The 19,329-nt window shown below is 37.8% G+C and overlaps 1 protein-coding gene across 9 annotated transcripts in view; it reads left to right on the forward strand.

Moving 5' to 3' along the window:
* The window catches only part of LOC135220608 (cyclic AMP-responsive element-binding protein 1-like), an 81,977-nt gene that overhangs the window by 17,296 nt on the left and 45,352 nt on the right, over positions 1 to 19,329 (forward strand). For 8 of the 9 annotated variants that reach the window (XR_010315733.1, XR_010315732.1, XM_064257904.1 and 5 more), the window contains exon 2: positions 14,178 to 14,281. The exons of the other annotated variant lie outside the window; for it this stretch is intronic. Coding sequence is in view for 6 of the 8 variants with exons in the window: in XM_064257904.1 (XP_064113974.1) it covers positions 14,256 to 14,281 (26 nt within the window). In the remaining 2 variants the exon portion in view is untranslated. The remainder of the gene's footprint in view (positions 1 to 14,177; positions 14,282 to 19,329) is intronic. 9 annotated transcript variants of the gene reach the window in all.

Raw genomic sequence — 19,329 nt, forward strand, 5'->3', positions numbered from 1 at the left:
TGGTTAAATAAATGTGTTTTCATCCTTTTCCTTACCAATTGGCTTTGTTTTCCTCGTATCACCCCCTCAGTGTCCATAGGGGATAATGCCGTCAGCGCACCTCACGCGGTGCACTGTAGACATTACAAAACGTTCTTTACAGTGACCCTTCGGTCCCTACTTGTAACCCCTTTCATTCCTTTTACTGTACCTTCATTCATATTTTGTCTTCCCTCTTGCTATCCACCCTCCCCCAGCAATTGTTTTATAATGCAACTGCAAGGTCTTCTTCCTGTTACACCCTTCACACCTTTCTACACTCATTTCCTATTCAGCGCTGAATGACCTCATAGGTCTCTGCGCTAGGTCATTGTTCTTAATTCCGTATTCCATATTTTATTCACTCCTTCCTCTATGCTTAGGAAACCAGCTAGGCCTGATATTTTGATATTCTGCATTAGAATTGGAGTCCTGAAGTCTGTTTCCCCCAGCTCGGCTGCTTGCTTCAATTTTTTTTATGTTCTTTAGATGTTAGTGGAATTTATAAATTATCTCATTTGTATGGGGTTTATTAACTTTTTTATTTGAAGAATACACTACATGTTTTAGTAATGATTTTCGTATAGTTGCGTATAGTATTTGTGATGACGGTGTATATTTCATGAAATGGCTTTGAAGCACAACAACTTCCTCTCTCTCTCTCTCTCTCTCTCTCTTCTCTCTCTCTCTCTCTCTTCTCTCTCTCTCTCTCTCTCTCCCGTTTGGTTGTTCGCAACCAAAATGACAAAATTCATCCTTTATCTATAATCCAGTTACTGGAAGTTGTTGCTTTACAGATGTTTTCATTTCCCCTTGGTCTTGAGAAGACGCCTGGAATGCCAAAGAATCTCGAGTCAGGTTTATGGTTCGAGTTTTGATTTTTTGTTTTTATTAATTTTTTACTCTGAAATTCCAAGTAATGTTATTTCGCTGGAAATAGAACCTTATGCATTTGGTTCTCAGAGTTTTCTACCCTGCTCGGTAGAGTTTTGAGCAGAGTATATATATTTAACATTTGATTGAACGTACTATATGATTGTGGAACACTTGTGCTTACCATCGTGCCAGCTGCCAGGCCATTTGTACGAGGGAGTACCTTCTTTCCAACGTTTTAAATGAGACTGACATTCATCTGAAATCGAATTGACAAGTTGCTGTAGCTCGAGAGATGGCAATCGAAATCGAATTTGCAATAGGCGCTCTCTCTCTCTCTCTCTCTCTCTCTCTCTCTCTCTCTCTCTCTCTCTCTCTCTCTCTCTCTCTTCCAGAACAATGTAATGATTTAGTATAATTTCCTTTCAGTAACTTTGTTTCAACTCTTCACATTGCTAAGTCGCGGGCCAACCCCCAGCAGCTGTAAATTGTTTATTAAAGTTTTCTGTAAATGAAGGTATGAACGTCGTTTAAAAATTTCTGTATTTACTTGGACTGGTTCGTGCCTGGTTGGTGGTCTCTGAGAAGAGGGCGATCACACCGAGATGAGGCACGAAAAGAATAAGAAAAGATTTGCTCTTCGGAAAAGGTCACATTGGGTAAGGAGTTTTAAACCTGGAAAGGGGATGATGGGCTCTCTCTCTCTCTCTCTCTCTCTCTCTCTCTCTCTCTCTCTCTCTCTCTCTCTCTCTCTCTCTCTCTCTCTCTCTCTCTTACAGTTGAGTATCGAAACATAATTGTGGTGTTCATCCTAAGGTAATGAGTAATTTGTTTACCATCGTCAGACCACCTTATCTATCGACGAGTCCAAGTAGGTAGTAGATACTTACCTGGTCTGTTGATCTTTTCATGAGAACGCTCCAGGAAATTCTGTTACGAATAGGATACCTCCAAAGTTATCCAGTTTGACTCAGATACCAAAACCGTTCATCGGAGTGCCAATTTGCTCATTAACCTCCTGCCCCTCGCCCCCTACCCTGACCAGTATCGAGTTGCGAGTTTGGTAGTTACTGTTGCAAGGCACATAACGGTATGTAAACATAGAGCAATTCATTCAAGTCCTTGGCTGTATGACGATCTTTCAGTTATGGAACTATGGAATTCAAGCTGCTATCGTAGCGTGCGCGCTCTCGGCTGAATTGTATTAAATATCAAAGGAAATGACGTCACCGCAACCTCCTGCTCTGAGTAACATTCATATAACGTCAGAAAGTTGTGTATTTTGGACTTGCAGGACCGACGACGCAGGTTTCCTTCGTCATTTGTCCGGGTGACCTTTGGTCAACGAGGGAATGAATAGTTGTCTTCTTCGGTTTGCATCTATCTGTCTTTAGTTTCCACACCATTCTCATTTTTTTCTTTTGATTTAAAGGGATATAACCGTATTATTTTATCATTTCAGTTTTTAGTCTTGGTAGCTCTATACTTTAGTGTCATTAGTGTTCTCGTCGTTGTTGTAGGTTTTTGCCTTTAAGATATTGAGGTCTGGGTGTTAGGTCACCTTTCTCATTGCCTGGTTGCATCACCGAGGGAGATTTACATGGAGGACCCTCTTTTGGGGTAAGGGTAAAGGGTGTGAAGGGAGGGGGTGTTGAGAGTTGGAAAGATCCAGCTTTGATAGTTGCGACTTGAGCTAATGAGAGATGTTTGGTTGGTTGAAGAGAAACGTCTGTGTCATGATGTTTGTCGCAAAATGAATCGACTCCGTGTGGTTTGTTAAGGCTGTCGACGTTGACGCTTCTCGAAAACACCTCACTTGATGATATTTGTCTTTGATCGCCTAGTGGAACAAAGGACTGGCGACTGAGGGCACTTTTGTCGATTTTATAAATAGCCGAAGCCTGTGTGCAGGTAGTGACGTCATCGTTGTTGTGTGTGCGGCTGGTGACGTCATGTTCTCGCGGAATAAAGGTTAAAGTGGGAAAATGAAAAGAGTATTGGCCCAGGGAAGGGAGGACACAGGAGGGAGAGGGAGACGATTTAAAGACTGTCACATTTTTTGTCGTTCGGTTCGTGTCCAAGGTCGTGATGCCGTAGTGCTTCCTGCGTGCTCGGTATATGGTAGGGTTTAATGGTGGCGGCACTGACCATAGCCTCTTGTTCTCGGTTCAGAAATGAATACCTTCCTTTATTCTATAACGTTTCATAATAATTTGGCTTGGACTTCATCAAAGCAAAGAAATTTCAACATAGTCCATCTAGGGATTTAAATATCTAGATATTGTTAAATGGTCTTGAGGATTATAGCTCTTATTATTGAACACATATATTTTATATTATATTATTAACAAGACATCATTTAAACAGGATGCTATCTAGCGGAAATAATTTTTTCAGAATAACTGTACATGAAAGCTTTTTCTGAATCAACACTCTGCTAGACACCATCATGTTTAAATTAAGTTTTGTTAATTAATTTAATGCGCAGAACGATTCTACTAGTGTCAAAGATAACTTTTTCTGAATAAACATCTCTGCTAGACACCATCTTGTTTAAATGAAGTATTGCTAATTAATTTAATGCACAGAACGATTCTACTAAAGACAAGATAACTCTCTCTCTCTCTCTCTCTCTCTCTCTCTCTCTCTCTCTCTCTCTCTCTCTCTCTCTCTCTCATTGAGCCGGGAAAGGAACATTGGAATATACCATCTTCGAACAAAATTGGATCAAATTCACACTATAAGAGACCTGCCTTCAATGAGGTCAGCCACTTGATGATCTCAAAAGAGCTCTGCTTTAAGAAGAGGTTGTATAAGGTCTGTGTTAAAAATGACCTGGCGTTCAGGTTCAGGTTTCCCCCTTTTGTTCAGATAGTTAACAGTTTCAACGATGCTTCTCAGAGGAGCCTTTAACCTAGATTATACTATATATTGCCTCGTCCTTTGCTCAGTTAATCCTGTGCCGAGTTAAGCAAATGGATTTCCCATGGTACTTTTGGAGTGTTGTTTTCGTGCTGTTTCATTTATATTGATATGCCTTTAGATTAGAAATTTGGCTGAAATAAAATTAATTACCTGCTGAACGTTGGATATTGTATTTTGCTATTTCTAAGGCTGCCTGTAACTAACGTCATTGATTACCTTACCTGTTACGGTTTAATTAAAGCACGTTAACCAGGTAATCCAGTCATTGCTATCATTAGTACGTTTGGTTCTTTTGCTAGATATTGCTCAAAAGAAACTACGTATGACTCTCCTTTTCTAACTAAGGAAGAGAATTAATCTAACCTCAGGTACTTTCTTATATGATGAACATCTATGGCTAAGTTCGCCAGAATCTCTTAGAATGAGTTTTAAAGACAATGTGGCTTAAAACTGCTAGGAGGGGACAGTAAGATTACTATAATGTTATATTTGTTCTTATTCGTTTTTATTTATTTATTATTTATTTTTTTTCATTACAATCTTTCAACGCCGTAAACGGTTTTGACTGAGGATCATAAGCTAAAAATCTTTTACCGGAATGTTTAATACGTTCTAAGATATAAACGCTAAAGACTCGAAGGTGTTGGAGATATGGTTTACCTTGGTGAACTGTTTAATATTATCTGAAAGTCACATTCGATCGGTGAACCAGGTGCTGTGAATGGCAAGAGCTGCGGTACTATCCCCCATATCTTTATTCGGGGCCGAATGCACACATTCATCTTCTCGAGTCTATCCGGACGTGATTCATTACTGTGCAGTCAAGACGTGTTCTTTATTTAGGGCGTTTGTCTTTATTTTTGGAGTTCCTTTCTGTAATCACGTTTATAGTCCCAATCACAATGAAATTCATAAACTTACGGAAGAAAGTGAATGTAACAGGAAATTATATCAACTCTGGGAGTCGAAAAGGGCCACGTGGTTGTGGCAGAATTCTGTTGGGAATTTAGTGTTGGATGTATAGTGAATTTAGCCGTTGCAGGTTCTTTTAAGAAATGGATTGATCCAGTATTGTTATTGCATCTCTCTCTCTCTCTCTCTCTCTCTCTCTCTCTCTCTCTCTCTCTCTCTCTCTCTCTCTCTCTCTCTCTGTATAAGGTAGGCATCTTTCAGTTTCGATTTGTATGCCGTGCTATGCCTATTGAAATCGTGTGGAGGTAATGTTACTCGCAGTGCATACATCTTTGGGAAAACGTTTTGAAATAATATACTCATGACGATTATGCATGGATGTCAGTATAAAAGATAAACGTGTTCCAATGCACGGATGAACTTTGCATTCCTTGTCCTTCGTAATGTCTCTTTGATTGCATTGTGAGACACGGAATTCACCCAGTAATGATAATTAGCCCACCGTATTGTAGATTAAGTGCCCTTTCCTTAAAAAAAAAAAAACTTTTACTTAGAGAAATATTCAGAACCATAAGAGTTGACTTGGATGAAAAAGATTTCATATAAAAATTAAATTTTCCTTTAATATTTTTTTTGTCTGACTACTAAAAAAAAAAACTTACATAGAGAAATATTCAGAACCATAAGAGTTGGCTTGAATGAAAAAGATTTCATATAAAAATTAATATATTTTTGTCAAGAGTTTACTAGGAACGTATGAAAGGGGACACTCACTATTTCAAGTAATTACCACGGCCGGCAGCATTGAGTTTGAATTTACGCATCATCATAAATCGTATCTATTATTCCTCGGAATGTCAAATGGGTTGTCGATATTTAAATCTGGAATGTGATATGCCTCCTCAGGCAATAATTGCCTCATGTAGGAAAAGACACTTAAATTTGGAAATATAAAGTACAATATTTTCGCAAATTGCGGGATGGTTATTTTTATCTCACATATTGAAAAAAAATTCCGTTCCAGTGAACGTGCCATCGTATCAATATTTTTTCCTGGATAGAAAATCTAATCTTTAAAGAAAAGTGTAGCTGAAGTCCAAGCATCTTAGTACTTGGTCAAAGAGGGTCTCGGGAGGGTGAAACCAATGCCAAATATTCTTGCTCCAGTTTACAAATAAAGCAAGATGGTCCCCTTCGATTCGTTAATAGACGACTTTATTTAGAAAGATGTCTAATTTAATTGAAGACAGTATTTTAGTTATAGTATCGTTAGAAACAGCGTATGAAAGTATTAAAGCAATGATGCCAAAACCTCGTTTACTTTAAGTGGAATATGAGGAGGTAAACAGTTATAGTTTTGGTAATACTGCGTCTTAAAGAAAATGCAAAGCAGAAGACCATCGAGGTGGCGTGCTCAGCGTTACTCTGTTTGCCTTGGCAATAAATGGCATATGTGCAATTATTCCTCATGATGTAATTCATACAATTTTGTTGGATGATATTTGCACGTTTTCTGGAGCAAGAACGTCCACAATTAAAAAAGAAAAACTTCCAATGGCAATTACAAAACCAAATGGGCAGATTTGAATGGCTTTAAGTTCTCAAACAGCAAAGCTTGCTGTCCATTTCTGCCGCATTCATGGACTGCATCCTGATCCTGATTTATATCTTAAAGGACAAATTAAACTGTGTAGAAGAAACCCTATTTTTGGGCTTAGGTTTTGATCGAAGGTTGACATGGGCTTCACATCTTAAGATGCTGAAAGTTAAATGGCTAGAAATTTGTAATATCTTTATTGTCCTAGCACGCACATCCTGGGTAACTGATCTCGTAACACTTTTTTATATTGTACTAAGTTGTTATATGGATGTGAAATATATTCTCCGGCCACCCCTAGTCTTTTAAGAATTTTAGGCTGTGCCCCATACTGGCAATAGACCAGGGGCGTAACTAAGTGAGAATGGGCCCGTGGCATTTTCTTACAGTGGGCCCCATTGCCTCAAAAGAAAAAAAAATAGATTATATATATATATAATATATATATATCTATATATATATATATATATATATTATATATATATATTATATTTATATGTATTGTGAGTCAAACATTAAAATTAAGTTCACAATTCGTAATCCACATAATCTTTCATAAGGTGTATGATCACTATCAGTTGTAGTCCACTTATAAAAGAATATAATGCAAAACATATTGGAGGTCACAGGCGGTGACTAAGCTCTGGTAACTGGTGTACAGGTAGGCCAAGAATTAGACAGGAACATAAGCATTCAAGCCAAGATCTCATACGGACCTGTAGTGTACGGACAGTAATACCCCCTATGACCTCCTAACCCGTAACCCATCGTATAAATTAACAATATGTAATGTCTTCTCAGTTGCTGTTAATAATCATTTACCAGTATTATATTGAGGAATTTGAAATAATTTTTTTCTTAAATCATTAAAATATAACAGTAAGCAGTAGCCTACATTTTTTTTTTTTTTTTACGGCCATGGGCCCATATCCCTTGGTTCCCTTGGCCCCCTTTCTGTGACTCTACCATCCATGGGCCCCTTTAATCATTATGAGCACTGGGCCCGTGGTAGTTTGCCACCTCTGCCACCCTATTGTTACGCCTCTGCAATAGACTAGCCACAGGTTCTTATGCAATTTCACCTATTCCAAGTTTGCTGGTTGATGTTGGAGAACTGCCTCTGGAACTGTATCGTCAGTCTTCTGTCATCAGGTAGTGGATAGGTTGCAGAGAGAGAATTTCTTTGGTTACTGTGAGGCTCATCCTAAATCAGCGCAACCTTACGGATATAGAGTAAAACAACAGCTAAATAGCCTGTATCTGACCAGAAATGGAGTGATTCCCTCTAGGAATCCAACAGCCCTTCCCTGGAAGTAGCCTGTAGTCTCTTTCTGTCATTATTTTACAGGCTTGAAGAGAAATATGGCGGCAGAAGAAATTCGATCCACTTTCTTTGAACATTCAGAATGTCATCGAAGTAGTAATTTTATATTCACAGATGGCTCCAAGTCTAATGCTGGCGTTGGATTTGGAGTACATTCTGACGGCTTTAATTGTAGATGTGCGCGTCTACAGGCATCAAACTTTACAGCAGAGTTGTGTCGGATTTTAACTACTGTTGAAAAAATATCTTCAATGGAAGAAGACAATTTTACCATTTTTAGTGATGCAAAAAGCGTTTTATAAGCCTTAGTGCATTCTAATCTAACCAACCCTTCAGTTTTAAAGCTTCTAGCGTGGCTTCTCATCAGTGAGCGTAGAGGTATCAGAGTGGAATTTTGCTGGATTCCAGCACATGTTGGTGTGTCTGGAAATGAACAGGCTGATAGATTGGGAGGGACGGCAGCAACAGAACTATATCCAAGGAGTTGTCCAATATTACTCAGTGATTTCCTGCCGAATATCAGGCGGTGTCTTTGTGATATTTGGCAACAGCGTTGGGACTCTTTAGACAGAATAAGATTGGAGAGATCATAAGTGTCTTTCTCCTTGGAAGTATGACTTTATGTCCCGAAGATGTGAACTGCCCTCTGTCGTCCTCGCATTGGCCTTACTCATTTAACAAAGTTTTTAAATGACTGGCAGGCCTTGCCCATACTGTGAGAATTGCTTAGTCCCTTTGACTATAAAGTATTTGCTGGTCGAATGCCCCAGTCTTGGGATTTAAGAGTTCGATACCTCTCTGAAGCTTTGGGGTGGGGGTGGAGAGGATGTGATGTATGATGCTAGTGGCATTTTGAAATGTATTTTAGAGGCTGAGGTTTTACACAACATATATAATTTTATCTCCACTACACTATGCAGCCTTTTTAATTGACGTCGGCGTCAATCACCATATAAGTCACGACGCCTAATAACTTAAAATCACTCATTCATCATTCAGGGTCAGTTGGGTCAACTCCTTTCATGAAAGAACCTGCTTTACGTATATTATAAGTTAAAAAAGAAACGGCGTTCATTATTGGAGATCAACGGGTCTTACAGTGGGTTTAAATGACGTAAATGATGTGGAAAAACATTCTAAAATTATGAATTGACATGACTGGAAATGATGTATTCCTTAAAGTAGAAAGTTAACTGGGGACAGGGGATATTCCAATTTTGAGTTCATGTTGACTCAAAACTTTATATGTATGAAACATATCCATCCCAAAGGCAGTGTGAGCCCTAAACCCCGCAGTTTCTAAATCCCCGTCCGAGCTTTGCCCGACGAATTGTGTCGATGTGAGGTCAGGAGCAGAAAAGTCAGAACCTTATCTGCTGTTTCTCCGCTTCTGACGTCACATCGAGCAGAGTTCCTCGAGCAAGGCTCGTCCGTTTGGACGAACGGGCCTTAAGGAAAAGAAAACCAAGAAATGCCATAGTGGATTTAGGCGGGTCAGGGTCGAAGGAAACTTTATATTTCAGTTAGGATTTGGTAGGTTTGCTTGGGCACCACTCGCCAATTTGGTCACGTGTTTTTGGAGGATGTAAGGGCCAAAGAATAGGAAGTGGCGGAATTGCGACCACCGCCCCCCCCCCCCCCCCAAAAAAAAAAAAAAAAAAAAAAAAAAGTTAGTTTAAATGCTGCGAAGTAGATATTTTGAATTTAAGACTTAAGGTTCAGGTGAAAGATTTTCCTGCATGGTAAGGAAACGGGGACAGGACAAGAAGCTCCTGTTTAGTTGAGCCTGAAAGGATTGGGAAACGAATGGTGTCGATCAATGTAAACTTAAGTACTAGTACTGATCATAGCCTAACATTTGATTAGCACTAGATGTACTTTGCAGTTAATCTGATGGTAAGGATGAATCTTCCTTTCGAGATCTGTCAAGTTAGTTGCGTCACCTGACCAAGAAATTGAATAGGCCACTCATAGTCAGTTACACCCTCTCGTTAGATTATGTTAAAGATCTTCATTCGTTTTTTTACTATAATTTGAATTTATAGGAAATATAGAAACGTTTAACTTCATTTGCAGTGACGATTTGGGTCCAAATAAGTGTGGGCCTTCGCTATAACTGTTGATGTTTTTCTTTAGGGAAAGCTCTGACCCATCAGTGATAGCAACGAGCTAATTTTTCTAAATGGCTAGTTTACAAATCACCGTGTTTATGTGGAATGTTGAATCAAAAAATAGATACCAGTTCGTCTCATCGAATGGGTTCTCAAGAATGAATATTATCCATGACTATTGATAAGCTTTTAACTCATACATACGTACAATCCTTATGGCATAAGAAAAAAAGTTATCTTTGGTATTCCAATGTTTTTGCTGCCATCCTACTGACTCTTTACTTTGCTTGTATGCTAAGTGGTTAAGTATTTCTGTTATTGCCAAATTGATTTACCGCTTCTCAGTATTTAAGGCAAGATACGAATTGACTTTGGATAACCTTATTCTCGCAGTGGTGACGGCTACTGGGTGATGTGTTCCACTTACTGAACAGCATTCTCAGTGTCGCGCCTTAATCATTTCCGTAGGCTTAGTCATAGCTTGTAACGAACATTATATTTGCTAACAGTTGTCGTGTGAGGTTTGTCTGTGTTGTGAGTTACAAGGAGCTAGCCATTCATAAGCTGTAAGTTAAGTCGGGTCTCTCTCTCTCTCTCTCTCTCTCTCTCTCTCTCTCTCTCTCTCTCTCTCTCTCTCTCGTAATTTACAGTGCCTATAATTGTTACTAATTTGAAATATATAAAAAAGAGTAAAACAAATAGTTGCCAGATGTCTCTGTTAGCAAGCCTTGGAATAAAGTCCAAGTCCTCCGTTCGAATTGAAGAAATCATGAAGGTAAATGAAATTTGTGCATTATTCCTTGTGCTCGAATTCTAAAAGAGACTAGTTAGTAGAGTTTCCCTCTCATGGTGTGTCGGCGCGATCATGTTGCGTGAAGTTCGTCGTGGACAATGGCGATTGCATCTGCTTTGGGAATCAAACTGCCGTTGCGTAAGAGTGAATATGCATCGACAAACATGCAAGTTAACGTAGTGCTTGTTTGTGTAACGAGCCGAGCTCGTTAGGAATGTATTTCGCTCTCGTTCCCTTTCCAATTAATCATTTTTCTCGGACTTAGTCCGCTTATGGCATCAATTCATCTCTATTGATTCTTTTCGCTAAGTGGGATGGATGTCCCTTGCGAAACCAGGGTAAGTGGACTCCGCTCTGAAGTAATTCATCACAGGATAGTGTGCAAATAAATGCAGCGATGTTGCAAGAGATGGCCGACAAGGTTAATGTTCATGATCACCATATTTTTGGAATGACGTAATCCGTGATGCACTGACGTGTGCAAGGGAATCTCTTTGCAACTCGGTGACGTCATGCTCCTTTGGGTTTCCATATGACGTCATGCAGACCTTTTGTTGTTTGCTTATTCTGTACAAAGAAAGGTCGGCGAATATCTCTCTCTCTCTCTCTCTCTCTCTCTCTCTCTCTCTCTCTCTCTCTCTCTCTCTCTCTCTCTCTCTCATATTTTGGTTTTCCGATGTACCGAGTTTTGTCTCATACTTAGAATTATTGTGCATGAGCATCATGTATCTCACAAATGGCTGGTTTTATGAAAAGAAGTTGATACAGGACATTTTCGCTCGTGACTCTAAAATCCTGCTCTTCACATCTCGCTGTTCTGGTGATACTGTTGTTGGATAAGACGGGAAATATTCCTCTACTATGAATTGAACTTTGTGTTGATGCAAAGTTAAAAATTGTCGGTTTTGTTCATCATTGCTAGTTTGTATTGTACCTATGTAAAAGAATATCGGCCCTACGAAAACCGGGATGAATTACGAATTGAGGACAACTGAAAAAGGGTTTTGTATCCGAGACGAGGAAGTAGGGTGATGAGATAGGATAAGGAGGCACTGACCACATAGTGACCTTAGAGAGGTCAAGAAGTCTGAAAATGAAGTTGAGGAGAGCTTCCGTGCATTGTCAGGCCCTTCTGCACATTGCTCAACGTTTTGATTAACGAGCGGATTTTTCTTTTGTCTTGCCTCGCATTTTTAAGGCATTGCTGTGTAAACATGGTGTCCTTTGTTCTGCGTAAGTTTCTCGTGACAAGAAGGAAATATATAGCAATAGTTAGTTTTTTTCGTAAGATAACGCATTTTAATCATCATATTTTTTTCGTAAGATAACGCATTTTAATCATCATATTTTTTTCGTAAGTTAACGCATTTTAATCATCATAGTAACTTTTTTTTTTGCTAGCTTATGTTGCAATTGAAGTTGATCATATTTTTCGCATGTAAAGCATTTTATGATAAAGTGCATGGAATCAGTTATGTTGCTATAATATTTCATTGGATTGATTTCAAGCCGTTTTCCACATAGTTTAAGTTTTGATAGTTCTACAGTCAGTGTCACAGACATTTGGCCTGTGATTCTTACCAAGATCTACCTAGTTCGGTACTAGAAGCTTTTATCAAACGTCCAGTTGAGTTGGAGGCAGCTGAGATAGATAAATGTTTTTCTGATGGTGCCGATATCAGGTGCCGATATCAGGTGCCTGGATTTGGTCAGGAAGGTTACCGTACTTATTTTCCATTGTGATGGCGGTAAGAAGACAAAAATCGACTGTGCCAAGTTCTGTCTCTTACTTCTCTTTATCCCAAGACGTTCATCGCGATTCTGGTTTAATGACAAGTTTGTTGTCTGTAACGGTATTATCACCAAGTTTTTTTTATTTTATATATTTTTTTGGGGGGGTGTTGATTTAGGTAGGACTTTTTTTTTATTTATTTATAGGGACTGATGTAAGTTTGGACAATTTTCCTGATAGGGACAGATATACTAGGTCTGGTGATAGTTCACTCTCGACCTGGTTCGGAAGTCACGTAAAGCCGTTGGTCCCGTTGCTAAATAACCACTGGTTCCAGGCAATGTAAAAACACCATACAAAACACCATACAAACAAACACAGATGTACTAGGTTTGGACTTTATATATAATATTATATATATATATATATATATATATATATATATCTATATATATATATATATATATAGATATTTATATATGTATATATATTATATTATTATATGTATATATATTAATGGATTTTTTTATGGAGATTTGTTTATGGGAGTAGCGGTTTCTCTCTTGAATATAAAGTTATTACTTTTTGTAACACAACAAGTATTTCCAACAACTTGTAACTTCCAGCTAAACAAATAGCGGATTTAGGAGGTTATGTTTAGAAAGGTGCTGCACTCATCACGGTTATGTCTTGTGGAAAGGAATTATTTGCCGTTGTTTTGGAATCTGCTAATGACTATGTGATATGCGCGTAAGACGTGAAGTATAGCATGAAGTCTATATAATTTGAACAATATTTCAAAATATTTTGTGCCCTTCTCAAAAATAAGAAAAATTGGCCGTGGATAGAAAGCAACCGGTTATAGGTAAAAGCTGGATTGGACTGGAAGAAAGCTACAGGATAAAGAAGTAGCAGTGGCTCAAGGAAATAAGATAGGTTATTTACTTAGAAAATATTCAACATTTTAAACAGTGGGATGAAATTGACAGGTGAATTCTTAGCAAAATGAAAACTGGAATAGATTCAAGAATGAACCTATTTTTTCCCGGTTAGGTGTATGCATAAACGCATTTATTGTGATGCCTGATAGTCATGTTTTTCGAAAATTCTCAAAGATCTTCATATTCTCACAGCGATCCTCAAATTGGCTTTTCCACCTTTCAAAAGTTTATGCTCTATATAATGTTTGTTACAATTCCAAATTCTGTCTGATTTCTTTTATGAATTTTGCGTTGAGCAACTTTGGCAATTTAGAAGTTAGAGCTAGATGTAAACTGCATACCATAATTAAATAAGAATTGCGAGGCGCTACATGTCATAAATTACATTGGCATGTTTAATAAAAGAAATATTAGAAAATATAAACCTTTTTGGGTCATTGTGGGGCTGTTATAAACCATTGATGACACACTTTCTCTGTGTTTAGTCTTTGAGCTAAGGGTATAACTGTAAATTGTTTTCATATTCATTGGTTGTTCAAGAAAAGAGGATGAATCACTGTTGGATGTGGAATATTTTCGGTACGACGATGTTCCCTTCAGTAATTTACAAAAGTACTGTGGAGCGTTTTGATCTGTTTCTTTTGTGATTAAATTTCTACCTACAATTGAAGAATATTTGTTTTTCATTTGTTAAAGCTTACATGATATCCAAACCTTTTTCAATACTTTATGTGTAATGTGCAGTATAAGTAAACCACATTGCCTGAAATAATTAACAGTAGTATGTTGGGTTTATTTTTTGCTAAAACTTGCTCTTTACAAGAAAAATTTTAATGAAAATATATTTTTCATGCCAAGACTTTTATTATTTTGTTTATTTAAACCTGAGAATTATAAAACCAAAGGCTTTTATGGACACTTTTTTGATTGAACATACACTTGTGTACACAGGAAAGGGAGCCCTAGAAAGAGTTCGGTTGTCGGACTGACATAGGCGTTGGAACGGAAGTACGGTACCCTTAAAGCAAGATGCGAAAGTTCGTGCAAGATCAGAGGTGAGTGATGTGTGTTTAGGGGAGGGTTTGATGCACTGCTGATGAGCCTTTTATTTCGTTTTGAAGAGGCTGATGGTATGGAAGTGTCATATATTGGCTGTGACTCCTTTGTAAGACAACCTCCTTGCCTCCCTCTCTTTGGGTTGGTGACGGTGTTTGCAGCCCAACCATTTACTCCTGTTGCACAAAAATGAGAGAAGAAATAACCTATTAATTTGGTACAAAATAGAAGAAACAGCTCAGTGTTGTGTCTATGAACAAGACAAAAATGAAGGGCCTTTGTTTATTGACTTAAATGGTCTTTAGTTTATGTCTCGGATGGCTGCGAAATGCAGGGCTTGTGAATTGAGCCTTGATCTGTAATAGATAAGATCGAAGGCAATTATGATGATTGTGGTTGGAAGGTAAAGCTGAATATAAATCGTGAGAAGTTATCATTTTAGACATTTGTGGAGTGACTAGAAGTTTTTTTATCATGAAACACAGCATGTGCTTAAATATGTCTGTTACAAGTCTGATATGTTCATGGATGGTGCTTTGAGAGGAGTCATTGAAAGGCTATAAATAACCGTGGCATAGAAATTTGGTCATAGAGTTAACCCTGGAATGGGTGATGTCCTCAGGAGACAAAGAATTAGTTGAGGTTGGTGAAGAGAAGCCACAGAGGCTGTTGTAAATATGTAAAGTTGAAGAACAATGTTAGCAAAAGCCAGATGATGAAGATTTAATGCAATAGGTGTTTTGATAGCGTAAGAGTGTAATGGATGTTGCTAGTGTGAGAAAAGATTGAGGCAAGATCTCTGTACAAGAGATAAAATTTGGGTGTAAGAAAAGATTTTTTTTGCCAACCCTAAGCCTCTGGTACAAAGGTAAAAGGTAAGAGTGCAATTGAAAGTGTGGGAGAAAGAAGGGTTGAATGGTGAAGAGAAATGTAGATTTATGACTGAGGTGATAAAAAGTAATCTTAAGCGAAAAGATAGGATAGACTGGTGAACTTGTGTCATTCCTTTAGTCAAACCAAGTGTGAAACATAGGGCTGATTGAAGACGATGCCAGCTTCTCTCGATTTCGTTCATTAAATCTCACTTCAAGTTGGAAGTTAGTGCAGGAGGGGGCGACACCTTGCTGCATCTCTGTATCAGGTCACAGTTTTGTACAACCAACCGTGACGACATGAATGGGAAGCTTCCCAGTATCATAAGTCAAATACTGAAAGCCCAAAGTGAATTTTGAGTCCACCAATATTTGAAATTAGAAGAAGAGAATACAAGTACTATGCGATAGAGCTAAACATACTCAATTACAGTATCTTATGTGTATAGAAGGGGAAACAGCAGAGGAGAATTTAAATTTTCCGTTTCATAGATAAAAAAAAAAAAGAAACAAACATCACGGTGAGCAGTGCTACATTTTTAGGCCAGAAAGGAAATTCCCATTTTGGATAAAATAATTATTTTGAAGTCAAGGAAATGACTGAATTCTGTGGTTACAAACAATCTATGCATAAAAGCACTTGAAAGTATTGCTAGAGAATGGATTAGAATATGAATGAGTTGACGGAAGTTAGGTTTCCAATAAAGAGGCGATATCAAAAGTGCTGGGACACTGTTTTTTCGTAAAACCCCCTCCCTAAATAATAATAAGAATAAATGGTGACCAAGGAAACACTTTTCTTTTATTTTTTCCAGTTCATCTTATTCGGATAAGGCAAAACGTTATGGTTACGTATCTATAGTCTCCATGGTGTAAAATGTTACAAGGAGTAGGTTGTCTCAAAGACTTGTTAGTCCATCCGAGTAGACATAGTGTGCTCACTACTTACCTCGAGAAGCAGGTTGTACTGCTCATTCAGTGTCCTAAGGACTTTGTCTAGCTTTCTTTTAAACTCTTCCGCACTGTTGCTGATTACAACTTGTGGTGGCAGTTTACTCTTGTAGTATGTAAAGAAGTTCCCACAATGGGCTGTATTATATCACTCCAATTCTAGTTTCCATCCGTTATTTCTTGTCTGGTTTTCGTTTAACGTAAATAGGTTACTGTCTACTTTTTTTATGCCTTTCAGTATTTTAAATGTTTCTATAGTCTAATGTAAAGAATACCTGATAGGAGAAGAGACATTTTGAATTAATATGTACACGCGGGTGAGAGAGAGAATATATGATATTATTCGGCGGATATTTAGTTACCAGTTTGTTGTTTCTTGGTAAAGAAATAGTATTCATCCACTTTTTGCTTTTAACAAATTAAAAGTTTTAAGAGAGAAATTCATGGAACCAATAAGAGTCACAGTCAATTCTACATCTCTCTCTGGTGAGAGATATTAATATTAGTAGAATAACGTAATTGCTTCGGGAACTGAAAATTTTAGAGAACTAATAAGTTTATCGTTGTCATTGGTAAAAGCTGAAGTATGTAAAAGTACCACCGAAGAACGTCATTGAAACTCGAAAGTAAGACTTCCTTTTTGGCATTACCCCAGGACTATAACTTGAGAGAATGTGTGGAAAATGTTTCATTTCCCCTCGTCCATTATTATATATAACATAACATGTGTGACGGTCATATCGTATTAAGAAACATGAAATTTCATCGGTTTTTTTTTGCTGTTCTTTGAAAATGAATGTCATGGTACTCGTCAAGGAGATGATATTTCTCGTTGGAACTTGTGTGTGCGGCTACAGTGAACAAGTGATTTGATCAGGGAGATGATTATCGTACCTTTTCATATCATCTGACCTAGCTGAAGACTTTCCCACGCTGTATACCAATTCTTTTATTTTTCTCGCGTTTTATGTTTATTTTTACGATTGTGTAAGCATAATGATAATAATATTCTCTCTCTCTCTCTCTCTCTCTCTCTCTCTCTCTCTCTCTCTCTCTCTCTCTCTCTCTCTACACACACACACACACACACACACACACACACACACACACACACAGAGTTTAGTTTCTTATGAAATTTGATTCCGAGAATACATTGATATCAGTCCCCTTTTATAGTTATAGAGTATGTGATGTATGCAACATATATATAGCATTGTTTACTTTGGATGCAACTGAGCATTCTTGTTTGGTCGTTACCGTTACAGTAGTTGTACAAATACTCGAAGCATGGCGCTTTTGTTCCCAATTGAAAGTAAACACTTCAAACGAGCAGCAGTGTAAAAGGAAAAAGTAGTTAGTGAAAATACTGAGGGGGAAAGTTCATAGTTGAAGTTAATTTTAACAGAAGAGGACGAGAGAGAGGGAAAAAATCAACCCGAGATTGGGAGTTGAATAGTCTTAAAATAAAATCTTACATTCTTTTGCGTGTATATTATGTATAATTCAAAATGTCTTTCCTCCCGCCAGGGCTTCTTTACACCTGACTTCATTTTACGCCATGGAAACTGTAGAAACGTAACCTTAAGGTTTTTTTTTTTATCTACCCGAATAAGATAAACTGGATAAAAACAAAAGAAATATGTGTCCTTGATCACATTTTTTAAAACTAAGAAACAAGTGTCTCAGCACTCAACTCATTCATATTTTCATTCATTCTCTAAAAATACATTCTAGTACTTTCAGTAACACTTGTGTGTGTGTGTGTGTGGGTGTATGTGTGGGTGTGCGTGCGTGCGTGCTTGTGCGTGTGCCACAATTCTTGGTCCAAGTCGAGCCAAGGGATTGTCATGCACCGGACCCCTTTCAAGAACGCTAAACCTTCAGCAAGCGTGAGTCATTCGATCATTAAATACCGAAGTGTTTTATTTTGTATATGCTGTAATTCAGTTACGCAGTTGTTCATGAGTCCATTGGGAGATGGGAAACGCTTGCTTTAAGGCTTCTTCCATCCAGGAAATATATCGAAGGCGGTAATTAACCTATATTTGGAAAAGTTGCCCGTTGGAGATGAGGACGTGCTCGGTCATTCAACTCTGAAAAGGAACACAGACGGATGCTTCATCATCATATTGACTGTATTTTAATCTAAATGATTATATAATCGATGAAGATAGGGGCAGTTGTTTATACTAGTATCCAGAAGTTTGTGACGAAAATAACAGGTGTATTGTCATGATGAAAAAAATATATATGGCGTTTGTAGATATGTGACATTTTGTAATGAGCTTCACACAGTGTCCAAGTTGCGTGATTTATGACAACTTTTGTAGCTGTGCATCAAAGTTGTCGTTTCCAGTCAGCTCTATAGGCTCGAGAATTTGTCTGACTTGTGTTGTGGAGGAGGTGGCCTTGGCCGAGGCTTCCCTTCCTTGCAGATGATCAGTAGTAGAAGAATGGCTTTTTCTAGTATTTTTAGGCACGTGTGCGCCAGGGATCGTTTGTTTCTACTTGTTCTTGTGCGGAATGTTTGAAAGTTTTAGCTCGTGACTTTCTTGGTCACACGTGCCGCTAGTTACGGTTGAGGTCACAACTATACATGTTTATGGTTGTGAAAATGAAATACATGTTTATGGTTGTGAAAATGAGATACATGTTTATGGTTGTGAAAATGAGATACATGTTATTGTTGTGAAAATGAGATACATGTTTATGGTTGTGAAAATGAGACACATGTTATTGTTGTGAAAATGAGATGACCACGTTTATAAGTATGTGCTTAGTCATTACTGCTGTTAGGTTATCTTTTCAGTAACACACCAAAATTTTAATAACATATATTTTTCGTAACAATGAAACCATGAGTTATTCACATAGAAGCTCAGTCCCAATGTAATAAAAAACTTTTAAGTTCTTATGTTAGAAATATACGAATTACGATCTAAAATTGCTATTTTGCACCAAATAACTTTTCCTCGTAGATGTGATGGGGATGAGCGGTACACTTCCGGTTTTTATTTCACTTGTTAAAAACGGGGTTTAATGTTTGTCCAAAATGCCAAGAATCAATTATTTTTTGGTACCAGCCTGGTATTTTTGTTGTTGTTGCAATGTTATCGTTTCCATTTCTTGTTTCTTCGGTATGTTGGATCGAACTTATACTTATTAGACTTACCAATGACACAATGGTGTGTCTCTTGCATTCATGTTTTTGTGCCTCATGCAGA

This window comes from Macrobrachium nipponense, chromosome 2, assembly GCF_015104395.2.
Source record: "Macrobrachium nipponense isolate FS-2020 chromosome 2, ASM1510439v2, whole genome shotgun sequence".
Lineage (NCBI taxonomy): Eukaryota > Metazoa > Arthropoda > Malacostraca > Decapoda > Palaemonidae > Macrobrachium > Macrobrachium nipponense.